The sequence below is a fragment of the Carica papaya genome, chromosome 6 (assembly GCF_054855325.1).
Source record: "Carica papaya isolate Zhongbai chromosome 6, ASM5485532v1, whole genome shotgun sequence".
Classification (NCBI taxonomy): Eukaryota; Viridiplantae; Streptophyta; class Magnoliopsida; order Brassicales; family Caricaceae; genus Carica; species Carica papaya.
The window spans coordinates 15236895-15257647 of NC_142314.1; the positions used below are offsets into that span (position 1 = coordinate 15236895).

Consider the following 20753-nt stretch of genomic DNA (forward strand, 5'->3'; position numbering starts at 1 on the left):
AGAGATAAATTGATAATTTAACTGAATATATAAGCATATCATTTTATCAATCCAAACAAAATAGTTGCAATTATCATACATTAATACATAATCTTTTTAAACATAATATAATTTTATAATTACAATCTTGTGTAATTACTCATTATAAAAATTATTCAATCAGAATATAAGGGAAGCAAAGTAAAATCTATGATTGTTGATCTCCAGCCCTAAACCAAGTATTTAAGCACCATTTGCAAAACGGTGTCGTTTCATGATCGAGACAAAACGACATCGTCCCCAATAGGCGCCCAACCATGCCGTTGTTCTATGGGCTTTTCCTGGATTAGGCTTTTGTGTCAGGATTGGGGTTAAAATGTTGCTTTGGAGCTTAAAATAAGTTTTATATTTAAATAGATTTGGAATTAGGTTTAATTAATTACAAATAAAATAGGCTATTTTGGATTAAGTGCGTTTTCTTTTTTTTTTCCTCTCTATTTTACTATCATTATTTTCTTCAATTTTATCTTTTTTTTATTTATCTTTTCCTTTTTTTAATATTTTCTCTCTCATTTTCTTTCTTCTCTTTTTTTTTTTTTTAACTTTTTTTTTTCTTTTTATCGTCTTTCTTCTTTATTTTGCTCACTATTTCTCTCAATTGTATCTCTCTTCTTTTTTTTTTTCTTTTACTCACATAATAATAATAATAATAATAATAGAAGATAAAAATAAAAATTAAACAGAAAAAAATTAAGATGTTAAGTTATTGTTGTTATTATTATGTAAGCTTTAACAAAGAGAAAGATTAGAAGAAAGTAACTAAAAAACAAGAGAGAAAATAAGAAAGACAGAATATTAAAAAAAGGAGAGAAAGAAAAAGAGAGAAAAATAAGAAAAGGAAAAAATAGAAAAGAAAAAGAAATAAAAAGAGAAGAAGAAAAGAGAATAACCATCAACTTAACCAAAATGATTACCCAATGTTATATTAAAAAACTTACAAAAATTAAGAATAAAACAAAGCAAATAGAAATAACATTTAATAAACGAACAAAATTGACAAGGCTATGTGAATGCGACTCTACCCCTGAGTTCAACCAAGTCAAAAACTAGATTAATTTATGATGTGAAGATTTCCTTTTGTCTTTCCTTAAGAAACGGTGTGGTTCAGTTTTCCCAAGACAAATCAAATGAAATAATTTTGGAATTTGTTGTGAAGGAACAAGAAAGAAATCCAGCTCCCTACAGTGGTTTTAGCACAGTGGACTTATTAATCCCAAACAACAAGGGATTAGATGGGGGGGGGGGAATGCTGCAGCCGCTGAGTTGGGCCACCTAGCAGGACATGTTTAGCTTCATCTGCCCCCAAGGACAGCCTTGTTATTTGCTCTACTACTAAAAGCAGATGTGTCATTGTGCCAGATTACCCACAACACGAGATCATTGTATATACGTATAGTATGGATGACTATCAGGCCATAGAGAGAAGTCCCAAAGAGGAGACATTAGATTTACAACAACAAACATCACATTCATTCAAGGAGTTCAGGGAACATAAACATTCAGTAGAAGGTTTTTTTTATCATAGTAGAAACTTGAGATAATCAGCTCATCCCAATATGAAAATGACCGAAAATGTCAAGACTCACTTGGGATAACATTGAAGAAATGATAAACCTCATCAGTGCCCATTACGCCAACCTCTGTTGAGCAGATCGCACAGTTGACTGGCTTGAATGTCTCACCACCACCAGCATCTGTTCCATCCTCCCCAGATTCTCTCCTCCTTTTGCCCCTTCCTGACTTAACATTGTTCTGTCTTATTTTTCCAGTTCCAATCTTGCAATTAACAACAAAAATTGCTCGATATTGGGTCACGTACTTCTCATGCCTACAAAATCTTCGCATACTTAATTCCTTCTACAGATGGATGCTTATCAAGCATGGTTATCTTACGCACACGAATGGCACTAGACGCAGTTAAAAATTACTCAAATAACAAGCACCTCGACTTCAGGTTGACAATTTCCTAAAAATGTGTTAAGATGTGCTTCCATACAAGATAGCCATATGTGCAAAAGATTAAGCATTATCATGCTTCAGTTGAGTATAACAAGCTTTTCATCAAAATCAATATTACTTGTTGATAAATTCTCTTTTTATTCATTTTTCATAGAAGTAAACAAAACTTAAGGGCGGCTGACATTGCATGTATTATCTCTTTACTCTTTTATCCTCCAATAATTATTACCTACAAAAACATAATTTGAGTCCCCAAGTTTCTCTTACTTCCGTACTATCACCAAGATACTTTTGCTTAAATCTAAAGATGATGTGAGTTGTCCTTCTACACTTTCATAATATGATCAAAACCTAAGTTGAAGTTCACATTAAGAAGTTTAGAATTAACAAAGCCTGATATTTTTCAATCAAACCCTCTATACATATTTCAATCAGGAAGGAATTATTCATAAATATCTTGTGTTCACATTCCACAACAAAATGGAATAGTAAAAAAGAAAAATAGTTACTTACTTGCTAGAACTCGAGCCTTTTTACTTCAAAACCATATTCTTAAACAATACTAAGGAAAAACTGTTCTTACATCTGACCTCATTAATTGATTACTATGTTTTAAATAGATGGTAAATTAGGTCAAAGATTATAAGGATGGTAAATTACATCTTTTATAATTACTTGCCTGTTTTTTTTTTTCTGTACAAGAAAGCCTTTATATATAAGACCACAAGTTTTAATAAAATACCCATTAAACTATTCTTAACATAGTACCAGAGTTCTATGTTAAAGAAACTCTAAACTCTTTTACAAACCATATTCGGTTTTAATTGCTGAAATAAACAAGAAAAAACCCTAGAAGGGTTAGGTTAGCCTTCATACCTAGCCACTGTAGACTAGCCACCAACCACCACTACCGGCCACCACCAGCAGCCAAACTGGCCTTCATTGCCAATGCTAGAACCCCTCAGTCGTGCATCTAGTCGCAGACCACCCCTTTGCCATAGTCTTTTCCCTCTATGTTCCTCTCTACCACACAGATACCGATCAAATGTGGCCATGGCTGCAATGTCACCTACTGCAACCAGATGCAATCATGGCCAACTCGCGACTAGACACAGACATGAAACCATTTGTCCATCCCAGTTGTAGTTTCGACACCATCTGTCGTGAAACCTAGCTCGTCAAATGCGGCACCATCTATTGCGCACTCCAAATGTAGATGCAAATGGCTGGCAAACGTAGTCGCACAATCCTAGCTCGTCTCTGTTGTGACTCTATGTGCACAGATGTGTGCATATTGGCCGCTGATCTGTTTTGTTGTGCCCTTGTGCTCGTACCTCTGCCCTCTGCCGCGCTCGTGCCTTCTGTTCAGATCTAAACTGAGCGGAATCAAGTAAAGGTGGTTAGGTTTAAAGGGGTGAGGAATCGCCAAGCTGACTCAATGAGTTGACTTAGTGAGTTCCTGGTCCAAGTTGACTTAGTGACTCAATGCAAAACTAGCATTCTTCCTAGTGTTTCTCTTTATGCAGCCACGTGCCTGAATAAAATTCTTATGATAATTTTTTCTTTAATTACCATTCAATTCTTAAAAGAGTCGAATATAAAATCTCAAAATATTGGAGCATATTATCACATGGAAAATTCCACCTACGAATTTCAACCAACTTAGCCTGCCTATCAGTTCACAGAAAAAGACTATATGAGATGGTTCAATTAATTGGAAGCATCCTAAAGGGAAAATGGAAGCTCATTCACCTTTTAGGTATCGGACCGGAACCCAGAGAGTCTACATTCAATGCCTAAGATGAAGATGATTCAACAATTATGGCATCACTCTGAAACTCTATGACTCTAAAAATAAGTAAAACTGTAATTTTCCTCCCCACAATAAAGGCGTTGTGGGATGCAATTGGCAAAATCTTCTTCGAAATCAAGGACGTTACACAAACTTATGAGCTGACGGTGAAGATATAGTTTATGAAATAAGGGCACAAAGTCAATAAATGATTATTTTAACATATAAAAAACTGATGGCAGAAACTAGACCAATACCACAGTCTGACAATGAATTGCAACAGAGATGTAGCTCATTTCAAAAAGTTTGTAGGAAAAAATCGTGCATGTTAATTGTCGGCAGGACTAAACCCTGATCAAATACAAATCCAAATCTTAGAAAAATAGGAAATTTTATCACTCAATAAGATAATTTCCATTATAACATCAGAAGAAAATACAAGAGGGATCATGCTAGAACCTTGCTCCACTAATGATTTAGCCTTGATATCACAAGGTTCCAAATCTCATCAAGAATTAAAAGAAGTAAGCCACACTGAGAACCCAACTCAAGGAGTAGATAGCATGGATAGTCTTTAGTGCCTTCTGTAAAAGCCCACACACACCAAAGACAAGTGTTGGAGATTGCATGGCGAGTCCAGTATCTCCAGCCAAGAATGGATATAGATTCTAATAAATCTTTCGAAAATTTTTAATAGAATGAAATCTTTCTTTATCAATTAAAAATAGAGCTTTGCCTTCGGTAGCTTGCTGACTCTCTCCTAGCTTGAAGAAGGCTCTTTTGGCGAATAACTCAAAGAAGCTCTTTTGTTGACTCTCCATATTGACTACCCTCTTACCTACATGGTGACTAATCTCTAGACATGCTTGATAGACTTTATTTATGGCTCTGAAGCTAGGAATAGGAAAATCCACTTAACCAAGTGGTATAAGATTTGTTGTCCAAGGATGTGGGTGGCCTTCGGGTTCATAACATGAGACAAAATAATGAGGTCTCCTTGTGAAACTCAAATGATCACAACACAAACGTTCTGTACTCCTAGGGATCATTGGCATGAACCTTTACCTTGAAATGTGTGATGCTGCTTGGTCTCATATTACGGTCCCGATTCACAGATCTCGTTACGCGATTTTCTTAACAGTATGGGCTCATTAAGAAAGAACGTATTGATCTCTGATTTTTGTTAATACTACGGTCTCGTTAAGAAAGAACCCAACAATCTCTCATTTTTAGTAATAGTATGCGTTCATTAAGAGAGAACCCGAAGATTTCTTGGGTAAAAAAATACTCAACACTTTTTTTTTCATAAATTTCTTCTGAACTCCCAAATCTGTGAAAGAAGACAACCTATATTTATACAAGAGATAGAGTAGTTACCGGAAATTATTTCCAGAGTTAATTGCCCTCTTGTCCTCGTCTAGAGTTATTTCCCTTAATACACATGTCTACACTCAACACATCATTTTACATATAATACTATTGACCTACTCTCTCACTTAACATATCATTTATTCTCCTTAATACACCATAATATTACCAATGACATCTCATTTGACCTTCCACTAGGCTGCCCTTTCTTTTTCTCGTTGTACTGGAACAAAAGGCTGGATTTTGTCATTATAGCATTGTCTTAGCTTCCATATACACCAATAATAATTATCTTTCACATCAAGCAAACCAAAACACCTCTACCTAATTGTCGAGTTTCTATCTATTAAGTCCTCATTTTTTTACTATGATAACTTCGAAATCAGACACTCTAATACCGATACAAATGTTGGACGCCTACCCCCATGTCTGAGCAACATAGTATTTTTAACCATAATAACGAAAAAAAAAGGTCAAAATAAAAGAAAACTATTATTATCAGCAGAATAAAAGACCCATTACGATCATATAAATCTTATTCTCCCAAAAAGAAAACTAAATTTCTTACAGCAAAAGAAGGGGTTGAAAAAGATTTATAATTTTTTTAATAGATGCAATAACAAATTTTAAAGCTAAATAAAGAATACAATGAGGACATGAGTACTAATAATGTTCTACTTTTACTCCAATAACCATCATAATTAGGGTGGTGATGCAGTATCAGGATGCTGCTGCTACATCCTTCGGCTTTAATATACATAGTGTATGTTTTTGAGTGGGCCTGTTTACAATTGTTAGCCCTAATTTACTGTAACACCCTAATCCTATTTTTATTTTTATTATTGGAATTATTTTTATTTTATTTTATTTTAATTTTTATAATTGATTTTTTTAGTAATAATATATAGTTTTAATTTAGTTTAATTTAATTTAATAGAAATAAAAATAATGATAATGATAAAAATGGGTAAAATTATTTTTTGAATTTAATTAAAAACAATTTTGAAAAAAAATGGTAAAAATTCGGATTCTGGGAGTGTTTTTGAAAAGAAAATTGGAAAACGAATGTCAAAACGCAATTTAGAAAAATTGCGCCACGTCAGTAGACCGGTCAGCAACTCCGGCCAACCAGGACACGCTGCGTGGCAGAGACGCTGACGCGGGAGGCCACGCAGAACGGAGCCACATAGGCAATCCGCGTGCGTGCGATCGGACAGGTGAGATCCGTTCCCGCGTGCACGGACGCCTCAGATTACACGAGTGCGGACGGCCCAGATTGAATCACGCACAGACGGTTCAGATCGCGTCGCAATGGATGGCTCAGATTTATTTTTAATTTAATCGCGATCGGACGGGTTAGATTAAATCGTAATGGACGGCTCAAATTAAAAAGAGAAGGTTATAAATAATCTCATCCACACCCAACCCCAAAACTTAGCCGCCAGAGCCCTCGCCGGAGAAGACAGCCTAGCCACCGGAGGAACCGACCGCCGCCACCCGCCGCCGCATCGGAGCACTTTCCGGCCGCCAAATGAGGTAAAATTTCTTCCCTTGGCTCGGATTTCGATGTTGAACCCACTTGTGGCCAAATCGGAGCCAAACCACCGGCCAATTGGCCAGAAAACGCCGACAAAGCCCAGCGGCGCCGCCGCGGGTTTTCTCGATTTTTACCTCCAATGAGGCCCTTCCCGATTTCCATTCGATGTAAGTTTTATACCACTGTGACCACCGTCCTTTCCTCTATAGGTTAACCGGAGCAAAACGCCAAATCGCGACTCGCGCCGGAGGAGCCGCCGCACCTGAGAGCTCCGCCGCCAGTAAGTCTCGGTTTTGTGTATTTTTTTGGCCTACCAAGGGCCTTACGTGTGTTTTCTCGTAAGAACTGGTGCTAGTTTGGCTGAATTCAGCCGGAAATGGCCGAAAACAGTCAACCAAGGCGAATCGCCGACGTGGGCGGCGGTGCCTTCGCTGGAGCACGGCGGAGCCGTCATGCCGGAATTCCGAAATTGGCTGAGGAGGCCCTGGATCTGATTTGGAGTTTTTTAGAGACATGTGCAGGTATCAGAAGTGTATTTCAGTTCCCGGTAAGAAATTCAAAGAATTTAGGGATTGCCCGTAGGCATAGTGAAAAAACGATTTTAGATTTCGAATCAAATAAGAATCTCTCACCCTATTTGCTATCACGGCATTAAAACTTAATAAATAATAAAACAGTACTTTATGAATTAATAGATATGCATAATTGATTAAGGTTGCTAATGGAGCTCGAATCTGATATATTTTCGGTCAGTTGCTGTTTTAATTATTTTACGGTTTTAAATGCATTATGGTATCTGATCTATTTATTTTATGGTTTTGAATGCTTGAATCACTGTTTACTTCATTATACCTTGATTTGTGAATCCGATGATATGTCTGCCTTGTTGAATGCTCGTTACTGGTTTAAATATTCATGATTATGTGAAAAACAGAAAACTAAGGAAAAATAAAAAAGGTATGTGAGTTGATAAATGGATAAGTCGACAGACTCACTAGATATCCTGAGAGATGGTGGACAGACCGGATCCATAGAGAACCCTACCGGAAACGTTGTCTCTTATACTGGATGGTGTATGGAGACTTTAAATGTTTTGGCGCTCATACCGGACGGGGTATGGGGACAGCCCGCTTCACCCTCATACCGGACGGGGTATTGAGGGTTATGGTTTTGGCGCCCATACCGGACGGGGTATGGGGGAATTGAAATTGAGATACTGATGCAAGTTCTTCTCTTCTGAATCAGATAGATTCATATCTGAAAGAGGTTGACAATAAGTTCTTTCAAAATTGACTATTTGTCCCTCTGTTAGAGGTGTTCCAGAAATGTCTGCAATCGAGTAAATAGCTCTACGAACCCTGGAGTTAAGTTATCAAGGTGAATGGTTCACGTGTAATGGGAACCCCTATGGATCCACATGGATACTGGTAGTCTGGTAAAAGAGGAAATTTGTTACCTGATGATTGAAATATTAAAAGTATGACATGTGTTATGTTACAAAGTGCGTATGATTTCATGATACTATAATGTTATTGTTTTCATAAGTTGTTTTCATGAATATCACTGAAGTAAGTGAACAGTAAAGGGTTTTATTATTCATAAATGAATTTGTTATAAATTATACTCCATTGGTCGTTTTTGTTTTCTACAAACCTTTACTTCTGTGACAGTGAGATAGTGTGATATCTTTACTGAGGTAATGTAACTCATTCCTTACTTATCCATTTCATATCAGGAGGACTTGGTTCCCGAGCTCGTTCCGCAGGAAGACGGCGAGTAGATGCCTAAAAATTTTATAGTTTTCCTTATAGTATTCATTTCTATTATTTACTTTAGTTAGTTTATTCTTTCATACGTTTAATACATTTTGATTATTGTGTAAGGAATGTTAATCATAATATTTTATTTCGCTTCCGCACTTAAAATTTCTATATATACGTTTCCTTTTAATTTTCGGGGCCGTTACATTTACACAGCCAAAACCTTATGGCTAATTATTAAACTAAGCTAAACCAGACTTTTGTCAACAACAATTTCACCTAACCTTAAAACAAGGGGCTGCCAGTAAAAAATAGATGGTTTAAATTTGAGGTGTCCACAGATTAAGAAAGCCAAATGCCCGTTTGAGCTCACATCTGGTGGTAAGATATGACAAGAAAAGAGGAATTAATTGTTGGCTGTTCCATATACTCACAAATTAAGTTATAAACTAATTTTAAGAATCTTTCATTTCTGTTGAGAAAGTCCCTCACTTATTTAATTGTGCTTAGAACATGAGGTTGTTGATTAAGTTTTTTCCTTTTTAGATCACTCCACTTAAATGTATAAACTGCAGCTTGTTTGTACTTGCATGTATGTTTATAAATTATTGTATCAGCATTCTTACTGACATAAGTGTTTGACAAGAATTATTTTGTAAATTGGAAGCATAATGATAAGTAATTTAGAGAACTATATTTGATAAGGAGAAAAAGATTATACTAAGAGAGAATACGAGGAAGATAATTTTGAGAAGTTTAATCAGGCTCATACAAGATTCTAGCAATCAACAGTAAAGGGATACCATTTTGCTAACTAAGATTGCTACTTAAACCTTAAAAATATACCACTCCATTCACCAAGAGGGAAAAAAAAAAAAGATGATTGCACAAATGTAGAAAGAGAGAGACAGAAAGTAAAAAGAACAAAAACTTAATACTTATTGCTGCAAACAAATTTCTATGCAAAAGAATTACCACCAATCAACAATACAAAACAAGACATTGATAGCTATCCTTCGTCAACACGTATAAAGAAAAGCTGAAGATTGCACAAATATACGGATCAAAGGCAGAAGTCAAAACAGAAAAGTTATGATGCATTAATTCAATTGCATGAAAATATATGAAAACTGATTCCCATACCTTTGGCACTCAAAACAAAGACTGGTAAAACAAGCTGGGCAACTAAGCACAGCATCAGAAGTACGCCCTCCTCTTCTTTTATGCATCCATGATTCATCCTTATCATCGAGATCTGGATCATAGAATTCTGGCTTCATGGAGTAGTCTATTTCATCATCATCAGAAACTGTAGAGTAAAGTCAACTTTAAGTATTCATGGATCATATTTCAGTTATTATATATTAAAGAAATAGAAAAACCCATCATTTTTTATTTTCTTTGGCACATACATATCTAAATTTAACTTTCAATTGAAAGCTTCAGTTACAAAGAATAGCAAAATATCACAAGAGTTCAATATTTCCAGAAGAAAAGAAGGTAAAAAACACACACAAAAAACATTATGTATTCATCCCGTAAGTAGTTAAAGAATACAAAAACTGGACTTGGAGCCTCTGCTTCTTGGTTGAAAATGATGGGAAGCTAAGAAAACAAAATTTGATGGTTTTGACTGACATCCACCTTACAAGTATAGTGCTAATCAATTGGTGAATGTCAAGTCATAATGCATTCCATATGTTAGAAATCTTGCATGTACGAAATCACCAAGTATAATTGCATAACAAGAACAAGATAATGCATCCCAAAACAAAATTTGTGAGTTAACTTAATCAATTAAGATTATCTTCTGCAATAAACTCTGATTCTACATTTAGCTGTGAAACAAGGAGAAGAAACTCTCTTTTGTTGGCATCAGAACTTTTGACCCAATAACGTTTATTCTAATTGACCATTTGCTAAAAACACAAGACGATGTAAATGCATCATTTAATTCTTATGGTAAAACCACAAAAGTACCAGTTGACTGAAACTAGCGAATATGAATACCACGAAAGTGATAAACAGAACACCAGCAAACTAATCAAGCCGACGATGAAAAAAGAATTAATCTCGAGCTCCCAAAACAAAGGGGAAAAACGATAGAAAGAAGGATTTTGTAATGCTAGTTAGAGCAAGTTCTTCAATTAAGTGATTTCACCACGACATCAACGATATTTAAGCGAAATTGGTAAATTGAACAGAGAGTCAATAAAATATATAGCCGGTAACGACAAGTATGAAGTAATTTGATGTTCAAAAACAAGAATTTATAGAAGAGAGACTCTGCCATTGATTCATAAGCAGAGATTCATATATTGTATAAGAAGTAGAGAATGTATGCCCTAGCAGCTTGTTCTATGCGCATCATAGAAGGTAGGAAAAATACCAGTTTGCTGTGAAGTTGCAGGTGAACCTACGTTGTGCTTTGTAACGTCTTCTTCCATATATCCTTCGCACTAGGACTCTCACTCCCTAAAGCATCTATCTGTTTCTTGAACGTAGCAACTCTCCCTTTAATTAATTAATCTTGTATAAAACAAAAATTATACGAGTATCGCAAAGAAGCTGCTCGCCAAGCCTAACCGATTTCAATTCTTTTTTTTTTTTTGATTCAAAAAAAAAAAAAAAGTGTGGAAAAAGGAATACGGAATTTGTGATTAATAATAATGGAAACGTTCTTTAACCGCCATAAGAAATAGCTGCGGTATAATCCTAAATCGGGCATAAATACTTGACTAAATGGTAAACTCGACATCTAAGAATGATAAACCAAATTGTTTCTCCTTTGTGTCTTCTCTTTCACGTTTTATCTTTTATATATATATATATATATATATATATTTTTTGTCTAAGTATATCAGTAGTATCAAATCAAGTTTTACTTTTCATAAATATTATAGAGGACACCCAGATGCAAAAATCGAAAAGAATGGCAGAAATAGGCAAATAAATAGGGGACTTAGAAAAGAAAATGGATCAAGAAATGGAAGGTGTAAAGGAACGACATGGATGAAAGAAGAATTGAGGGAGGTAAAGCAACTACTCATGTCTTTACCTAACTAGTGATCAAATGGAGTCCAATCAAAACAATAATAGTGGTAAAAGAAAATATGGACATAAAAGGAGCAATATTACAAGAATAAAAAAGTAACGTAGGCAAACGTGGAGAGAACATGTTATAGGCTGAAGAGCCAGTAGAGGGAATGAAATTCTGGCTGGATAATCCACGATTTGATGAACATAGGCAATTTTAGAGGATGGTTATACAAAACTGAATGACACTACAAGTGGGAGGGGACAGTGGAAGAATAGAAAGTCAGGATTGCTTCATTGTAATTTGGAGGAAAAGGCTTTGGAATGAGATTAGATACTCATGATAAACTGAAAAGGTAACTAGCCAACATGGGAGGAATATTTTAGACAATTCAATATTTAAATACAGTATTTGAACTCCATGAACTACTTGAGAACATGGTAAGTGATAGAGAGCTTATCTTCATTAGTTTTTTTTTTTTTTTTTTCACAGGAAATTTTTTAATTTCAAAGGGTTGCAATCAATCAATCTTCAACAACTTACCATCCACAAATGGATCTCCAAATTGAGGTGGTAAAGTGGTGTTTACAGACCTACTTAGGATGCATGTGCCATGAATAACATTTTTTATAGTCTAATTGGTTGTCCTTAGTCGAATTTTGATACAATATAAGCTTTTATACAATGATACAAATGTTTCCTCTCTAAGCTCTTTACGACTACTCACCTCTAGTATATGTTCATTATACATCGGGTGTCACAACACTAACATTAAGTAAAATTTATGAGAAATATTTTTTAATGATTAAGTTTTCATCTATTTTCTTCTTCCCTTTACTATTATTTTTTTTTTCTCTTTTTGTTTTTATTTTTTTTATTGCTTAAGGAGTTGTCACCATATTATTATAAATGAGATTTAGACACTAATAACTAGACTAGAATTTTTTGATGAAAAAGTACAAAATGGGAAGATATTATGCACTTATTCTATGATGGCTTATTATTTTAATTACAATTTTATATGTAAATTTTAAAAACTTAGTTTTTGTTCGAATATGTGTATTTGACATTTATTTAAAAATAAAATTCAATAAATAATGTTTGCAAATTAGATATGAGGTGGGATTCAACATACATCAAAATAGAAAAGAAAAGAAAGACAAAAATAAAATTAGAATTTCAACGAATTCTCATAAAATTAAATTTGAATCTAAATCAACATGTTCAGTTCAAATCAAAGATATTAGATTTGAAACAGAAATATACCTAAATTAATAGCAAAATAAATATGCATGTTCTGCATTAGATCTTTCAAATTAACATGTAGTCATTTGAAACTCTCATACTCTCATCCATATGTGATTTGTGGACCATAATTACCTATTTATATCTTTAAATTTTCATTATTTTTAATTTGATCAATTGTAAAATTAGAAATAATACTTTTAGTCTATGCATATAAAAAGGTTCATACTTTATTTGATGTATTAAAATCTAATATCCATTTAACCATAACAGATCACTTTTAACAAAGTCTAATTAAATTGATAGTTATTCATAATAAACCCACATATAACCCTACATGGTTGATTGAAATCCAATAATATCTCACTTGAGCTATATGTGTCACCTTATAATTGTGCATTAATAACTTTATGAGTACTCATAATTTTATTATTAATACTTGAATGCATCTCTAAACAATTTGGTCCATCAATCACATCAATATAGGAGCAAAGTGGTTTTCGCTACAACTGTTGTAGCTAAACCCATCAATAGTCACGTATATCAATATAACCTAATAATATGGATCAAACATGGATGTGCAACATGAAAATTATATGATATGTGACCCGAGCATGACTATTTCAAATTGGTCCTACCTTAAACGTTAGTTATATCAACGTTAAGCAAATTCAGAGATAAAATATAAACTAAGTCAATATAATTGAAATTAATTCGCAAATATATAAACCATATCCAAAATACAAAACTCAAGACATGTCTATATCATAAAAACAACTATAGTACAAAGCTTCTATTGAAACTATACATCCTCAAGAGATACAACCCCTATATGAGTAATGTGCTCATGAAAGACCTTGGGTGGTAATCTTTTAGTGCTCTATTAATATCTATTTACTTTGAACTCTTTCTTTAACAACTTGAAATTTGATCTCTATATGTTTTGACTTCATTAAACTCCTATTATTAATGGAATATATAATGTAGACTTATTGTTACAAAAAATCTTTAATGATTTTTCAATGTCATCTATAATGCGCAACCCAATGAAAAAATTTTGCAGTCATATTCTATGATTGAACGCCTCATAACATGTTATAAAATCTGTTTTTATGATGGAAGAGGCTATGAGTGTTTACTTATCACTCTTCCATGAAGTAGCTCCTGAAACAAATAAGTAGATATAGCTTGACGTGGATCTCCTATTATTTTAGTATCCAACAAAATCATAATCAACATAACTAATGATCTCTAACTAATCTGACCTCTTGTATGTGAGTATGTAGTCTTTCGTTATCTGCAGATATCGCATGATGCGTTTGACTACTTTTTAATGATCCATACATGGATTGCTCAAATATCTCCATAACATTCCAATAATATATGCAATATCTGGACATGTATAAATCTATGCATATATAAGACTTTCTATAGCTGCAGAATCTTTTTGATATAACTCTTTTGTGATAATTTAAGAATACTTCGAGAGCGATCCTAATCTATCTAAATTCTTAATATAAAAGAGGCATTCCTAAAATCTTCCATCTCAAATTTCTTTGTCAGAAATCTCTTAATGTCGTGCAATAAATCTATATCATTGCTGACAAGTAGTATGTTATTGACATATAAAACCAGAAAAATATATTTACTCTAACTGAACTTATGATATATACAATCATCTATTATATTTATCTCAAAATTTAACGAGATGACAACTCGATAAATTTTTTGATACTATTGACTAAAAGCCTACTTAAATTAATAGATGAATTTTTTTAATTTACAAACTATTTGATAAAATTTTCTAGTTGTACCATAAAAATTATCTCATCAATATCACCATGGAGAAACACTATCTTAACATACATATGATGTAACTCAAGATCAAAGCTATTATAGTCTTGAAAGAGTCTTTCGATAAAACTGAAGAAAAAGTCTATTTATAATTGATATCTTCTTTCTGTGTAAAGCCCTTAATGACAAAACGAGTCTTGTACCTCTCCATATCACCTTTTAAATACCTCTTGGTCTTAAATATCTATCTGCAACCAATGAGTTTCACACCTTCAGGAAAAGGGATAAGATTATATACATCATTGTCCTTCATGGACTTAATCTCTCCATTCATGACATCAATTTACTTTTGAGAGTTAGAGCTTTTCATGACGAAAGTTGATTGGATCATATTCCATCATTCCGATGTCAACCTCATGCTTTTAAAGAAATATAATGTAATTATTCAGAATTGCACTTCTCCTCTCTCTGGTGGATCTTTTTAATAGCATTAATTCTTGAGTTTGCAGAGTTTGCTCTTTTGGAATAACTTCTTAAACATGCACGGGAGGTAGTTTGAAATTGCTTCTTGAACAATGTCAAGTGTAAGAATATGATATTGAACATTGTCACTAGCAACTGAGGGAATATTCATCAATATATTCATCTTAAAAAACACGATCCCGAACTTTCTCTCCGCCCCTCCCCTCGCAAACTCAACATTTCAAAGAACTGGACATTTTCTATCTTAAAAATTGACTTAGTTATCGAATTGTAAAGCTTGTAACCCTGAATTTTTCAGAATAGCCAACAAAATAGTAACTGACTATTATTGAATCCAGTTTCTTTTCATTTGACGTATAAGGTCTGGCCTCAGTTGGACATCCTAAAATATGCAAATATTTTAAACTAGATTTCTTACTCGTTCAAAACTCATAAGGGGTCTTTGCAGTTGCTTTAGTTGGAACTCTGTTGAATATATATGTTGCGGTCTTTAATACTTCTTCTAGAGAGATTTAGGTAAGGTTGAATGACTAATCATGCTTTTCATTATATCTTTATGCGTTCTATTTTGTATTTCAGCAATAATATTTATGCTAGGGGAACCTGACACGATGTGCTATGGGACAATACTGCATTCCTCTAGGAATCTAACAAATGGTCCTAAACATTGTTTACCATATCCATCATATCTGCCATAGTATTCACCATCACAGTCAAATCTAACAACTTTAATTCTTTTGTTGAGTTGGTTCTTAATTTTAGCTTTAAAATTCTTAAACAAATCTAGTGACTGTAATTTCTCATTAATAAGGTAAAAATAGTCATATCTATAATAGCCATATATGAATATTATGAATTATTGTTGACCATTCCAAGAAGCTATAGAATGATCCACAAATGTTAGCATGTATAAGCTCTAATACATCCATAACCCTATTAGCACCCAATCTCCTAATTTTTATATGTTTTCCCTTGATGCAATTAACAGATATGTCAAAATCTGTAAAGTCAAGAGTATCAAGAATTCTATCTGACACAAGTCTTTTAATTCTCCTCTTGGAGATATAACCTAATCGTCTGTGCAAAAATAAAGCAGAATTCTCACTTGTCAATTTTGTTTTACATCTTATGTACTCACATGCAATGATTCATTAAAAAAGTAACTATAACAAGCAAATAATGATTATCGTGACCTGATAAAGAAGCACCAGGGGGGGGGGGAATACGGATCATTTGGCTGCCATGTCTCCTGCCCCTCCACAGTCATGCACGTTTTCACAATTAAACAGTCGCAGTCTCTTCACTAGTGCGATCCTATGACCACGATGGTCCCATCAGTGGCGGCAAACCGAGGCTGAAATTATGAGGCCACCTTTCTTTTAATTTTTTCTTTATGAGGCAGCTATTAGCCACAACTTGTTAACCCACCTAAGCCAATCGTTGCGAGGCCGCGCGATCATGCAATGAAGAGGTCGTGGAATCGCGCGGCCTGAATCCCAAAATCCAAAAAAATTTGTTTTATTTTGTTTAAAAATCCAATAAGAATTTTCACAAAAAGTATATATCGAATTCGAAACTTTACCGCAAAAAATCCAAATACCGAATATGAAAAGTTTTTAATCTCAAATATTCAATATGAGGATAATACGATACAATTTATAGGGATTTCACAAAATTATATATGAATCTAAATTATTATGCTCATATTAAATTAAAGATATTATATCTGAAATGGAAGCGTACCTGAATCTATATGACAGAAAAAATCTGCACGTTCTGTGGTAAATCTTTCAATTCAACAAGTTGATCTTTTGAATTTTTACACTTTTTCTATTTCTGGTGACAGAATAATAGAATAAAAAAAAAATTACGTGTGATTTGGAGATCATAACTGTCTATTTATATTTTTAAATTTTTATTATTTCTAATTTCACTAATAATAAAATAAAAAATAACACTTTTGGTCTTTGCATATTAGAATGCTCAAACTTTATTTGAAACATTAAAGTCTAATATCCCTTTAACCTTAACATATTACTTTCAATTGTGTTCAATTAAATTGATAGTAATTTATGCACAATAAACTCACGTATAAATCTTAATGATTGATTGAAACTCAACACTCTCTAGTTTTGATCTCGATCACTTCTTCTATGTAAAGATGAACCCAAGAGAACTATTTATCAAAAGGGAGCACGATAAGTAAAGAATGCAACAATAACATTCAATAAGATAGAGGGCAAAAAAGAAAATTATAATTTCTACGCACAATCCATTGTATTAAGTTGTTAATCTTACCATTTTGAAATTCCATAAAATTATACCACTAACACATATTCAAATAATAATAATAATAATAACAATAACGACAACAATAATAATAATAATAATAATAATTTTTTTGGTGAGGGGGTGACAGAAAAAAAATATATATTTTTTTTCTGAAGCTTTATCTTTTAAAAATAAAAAATAAAAAATGGTACAATTAACTTCTTTGCAAAAAGAAAAATTAAAATGTAATATTTGTGATTGTTTATCACATAGTTTGTTATGTAAGTCTTTTTCTTGGACAGCATATCACATGTATGTTATTTTAGGGGATGTCTAACATAAAGTCTCTAAATTGAATATTCAAATATGGTCAGTACTCATTTTTATCCAAATTATTTACTAGATTGCTCTTATTTTCTTTGGTTTTCAGAGGATATTCAAAGGCTTTATGGGTTTAATATGTTGATTATTTGAGAATTTTCTGAATCTACATTTTCATTTAAACTACTTGAAGGGAGTGAAATATTATTATTGTTATTATTATTATTATTATTATTATTATCATATTTTAAGAAAAACTATCTCCAGTAGTTAATTTATGAAGTGCTTAGTAGAAATTCTAGTTATAGAGTATAAATAGGTGAAAAGAATTCAATGAATCTTATATATATGAAAAAGGACGTGAGAGAAATCTTGGTATTTAATCTCCAAAAACATAATACTAAACAATATATAGAAAATAATATTTGATATCCAGAAATAGATGATTGTATTAACTATAATAAAGTAAAAAAATATTCTTCGAATTAAAGTTATGAGATTATAAAGATCATGTATGGCTGCTAATTTCCAGGTAAATTTGAGATATTAATGCAAAAATGATGAAATAGCATTAACAGTGGAGTTGACTGGGATATATATATAAACACACTTTTGTGTATGTGTGGGTGCGCTGTGAAGAATTCTTGTAATTATTTCACTCCATTTTTCTTTGTTTTCGAGAAGAAAATGAGCAGTGGGATTTATGCGCTTCTGGTTTTATTTTTTCTCAGTAATGGAGTCGTGCAGGGGAAAACTCAAGTTTCAAAAGTTGACAAATTAAATTCTCTCAGTAAAATTTCCCTGAAGACCACTAAGGTAACCGAAATAATATTCTCAACTTGTATTCAACAAAATGATGTAGATAATTGTTATTATTCATCCATGTGTTTTGTAGAGCGAAGATGGTGATATTATTGACTGTATAGACATCCATAAACAACCTGCTTTTGATCATCCTGCACTCAAAAACCACACCATTCAGGTCCATTAATTTCTTGTCTCTAAAGTGTACACACGAATATACCTTATATTGAATTATATATATGTGATAATATTGTTGATGTAATGTTCAGATGCGTCCCAGTTTTAATTTACCAGAAGACACTTCAAGACAAGAAAATAAGTCTAATTCTAAGCAGGCAGTGGCAATGGCTTTTCAAACTTGGCAAGCCAGTGGAAGTTGTCCGGAAGGAACAATTCCCATTATTCGTTTCCGAAAAACCCTAAGAGGTTCTTCTGTTGGGAAGAAAAATATGCTTATCACAGGAAATAGAAATGGTAGCTCCTTTCATTTTAACCCAAGTGCAGAAGCACAGAACAATGTATCAATTGGGTTTTTACCCAATCGTGCAGTGAGTATAACGTTTACCTAAAAATACCCACATGCATTCAAAAGAAACCTTTCATATTTATATATATACACGTTAAACTATATATAGTTACATAATCTCCTCTCGTGAACCTGCAGTCTGCAACCCTAGTAACAGTTGGATATAACTATATTGGAGCTTCAGCAGACATAAACGTCTGGAAACCATATGTGCAAAGGCCAGATGAGTATACTACAGCTCAGATTTGGCTGCAAGCTGGCCCTGGTAATAATTTTGAAAGTGTAGAAGCAGGATGGGTGGTAATTACTCCTAATTCAATTAGTATATTTCTATTCCATTTTCATGTTTAAGCGCCAAATAAAAAATCATTAACATATATATATATATATATTTACTTTTTCCAGGTAAATCCAAAATTATATGGTGACTCAGATACCCGATTTTTTGCATACTGGACAGTGAGTACATCTACATATATAACAGATCAAGTCAAGAACTATAAACCCTAATTTTATTTATTACATGTTCTTTTTTGTGAAATCATAGAAAGATGGGTACAAAACAACTGGATGCTTTAACGTGTTCTGCTCTGGATTTGTGCAAATAAGCCGAAAGATAGTTATTGGTGCAAAACTTAGTCCGATATCGTCTAAACACGGACCGCAATATCAAATATCCATTAACATCCTTCAAGATCAAGCCACAAAAAATTGGTGGTTGACGTTTGGAGGTGAAAGAGTAGGGTATTGGCCTGGAAGTATGTTTAATTATCTGAGCCATACTGCTACACTAATTCAATGGGGAGGACAAGTTTATAGTGAAAGTGTGAAGAAAACTCCTCACACAAAGACTGCAATGGGAAGTGGATCATTTGCATCGGGACTTCGTGGATCTGCATGTTTCATATCACACCCTCGGATTATGGATTTTTCCAAGTCTTTCAAGTACCCTGAATGGGTAGGCACTTGGGCTGATGAAGACTACTGCTACAATCCTTTGAATTACAGGGAAGGAATTGTAGGTGAACCTGTATTTTACTTCGGAGGCCCTGGCCAAAATCCTAATTGTCCCTAGTTAATAATAATATTATGTATTCTCGTATTTTTCTTATGTGAATTATACCGATGAAAAATTGACAATATTTCAACTGTTACTATAGGGATTAGACCTGTGCCAACATTACTGTCAGTAAAAGATGTTAAGCTGTACCTATATGGTTCCTTCCTTTACTATAAGTTGGTGAGAAGAGACGTTTTTTCACAGGCTTTACAAATGGATGTTAATGTTGGTAGAAGTAATTTGTTGTGGGTATACGAAAGGTTCAATATTATTATTATTATTATTATTATTTTTTGAAGTAAAAAAGTATAGTATGATTCATTAATAAGTACTAAAAGAGTGTCCAACTATGTAAAAAAAAAAATATATATATATATATATATATTTATATGTTAAATCAAAATATTAATAAGATGTCTAAAATCCACGATCTGAAACCACCTATTTACTAATCCTAATCCTATTAAAATTATCATTATCTTTCAACTTGTCAAAAAGTTCTGCTTTTATGCCACCTAAAAAATAGCAAAATAAATGAAGCTAACATGTTTCTCCCCTTTCATGCCCAAATCTCTTTCCTCACTGAATTAGTCATATCCTCCAATTGACACCCATAAGTCAAAAGTCTACAATTTATATATGCAAGCACCAAAAAAAGATGGGCGACATAATAAACGTCCGTTCACCTCCCCTCCTAATTAGCTTGTAAATGGTAAGGATACACCATCACAGACCATACATGCTCAGATCCAAATCT

At 33.3% G+C, this 20753-nt stretch overlaps 1 protein-coding gene and 1 pseudogene across 1 annotated transcript; one reads left to right on the plus strand and one right to left on the minus strand.

Moving 5' to 3' along the window:
- Positions 1-1486: 1486 nt before the first annotated feature.
- LOC110813889 (E2F-associated phosphoprotein) lies at positions 1487-11229 on the minus strand. The gene is made up of 3 exons (XM_022041158.2): positions 10845-11229; positions 9599-9764; positions 1487-1867 (listed from the first exon to the last, which is right to left on the minus strand). Exons 1-3 carry the CDS (start codon positions 10900-10902, stop codon positions 1615-1617), a joined length of 477 nt encoding a protein of 158 aa, XP_021896850.1. The 5' UTR covers positions 10903-11229; the 3' UTR covers positions 1487-1614.
- Positions 11230-18260: 7031 nt separating this feature from the next.
- Positions 18261-20104, plus strand: LOC110813881 (protein neprosin-like; annotated as a pseudogene).
- The last annotated feature ends 649 nt before the right edge of the window (positions 20105-20753 follow it).

What these genes read in the sequence shown, in the direction of transcription:
- LOC110813889 (XM_022041158.2), bottom strand. Translation starts at nt 10,902, where the DNA reads ATGGAAGAAGACGTTACAAAGCACAACGTAGGTTCACCTGCAACTTCA. An exon ending in TGCAACTTCACAGCAAACTG is followed by an intron (nt 9,765 to 10,844) that starts GTATTTTTCCTA and finishes TTTACTCTACAG; the next exon opens with TTTCTGATGATGATGAAATA. An exon ending in CTTTGTTTTGAGTGCCAAAG is followed by an intron (nt 1,868 to 9,598) that starts GTATGGGAATCA and finishes AAGATTTTGTAG; the next exon opens with GCATGAGAAGTACGTGACCC.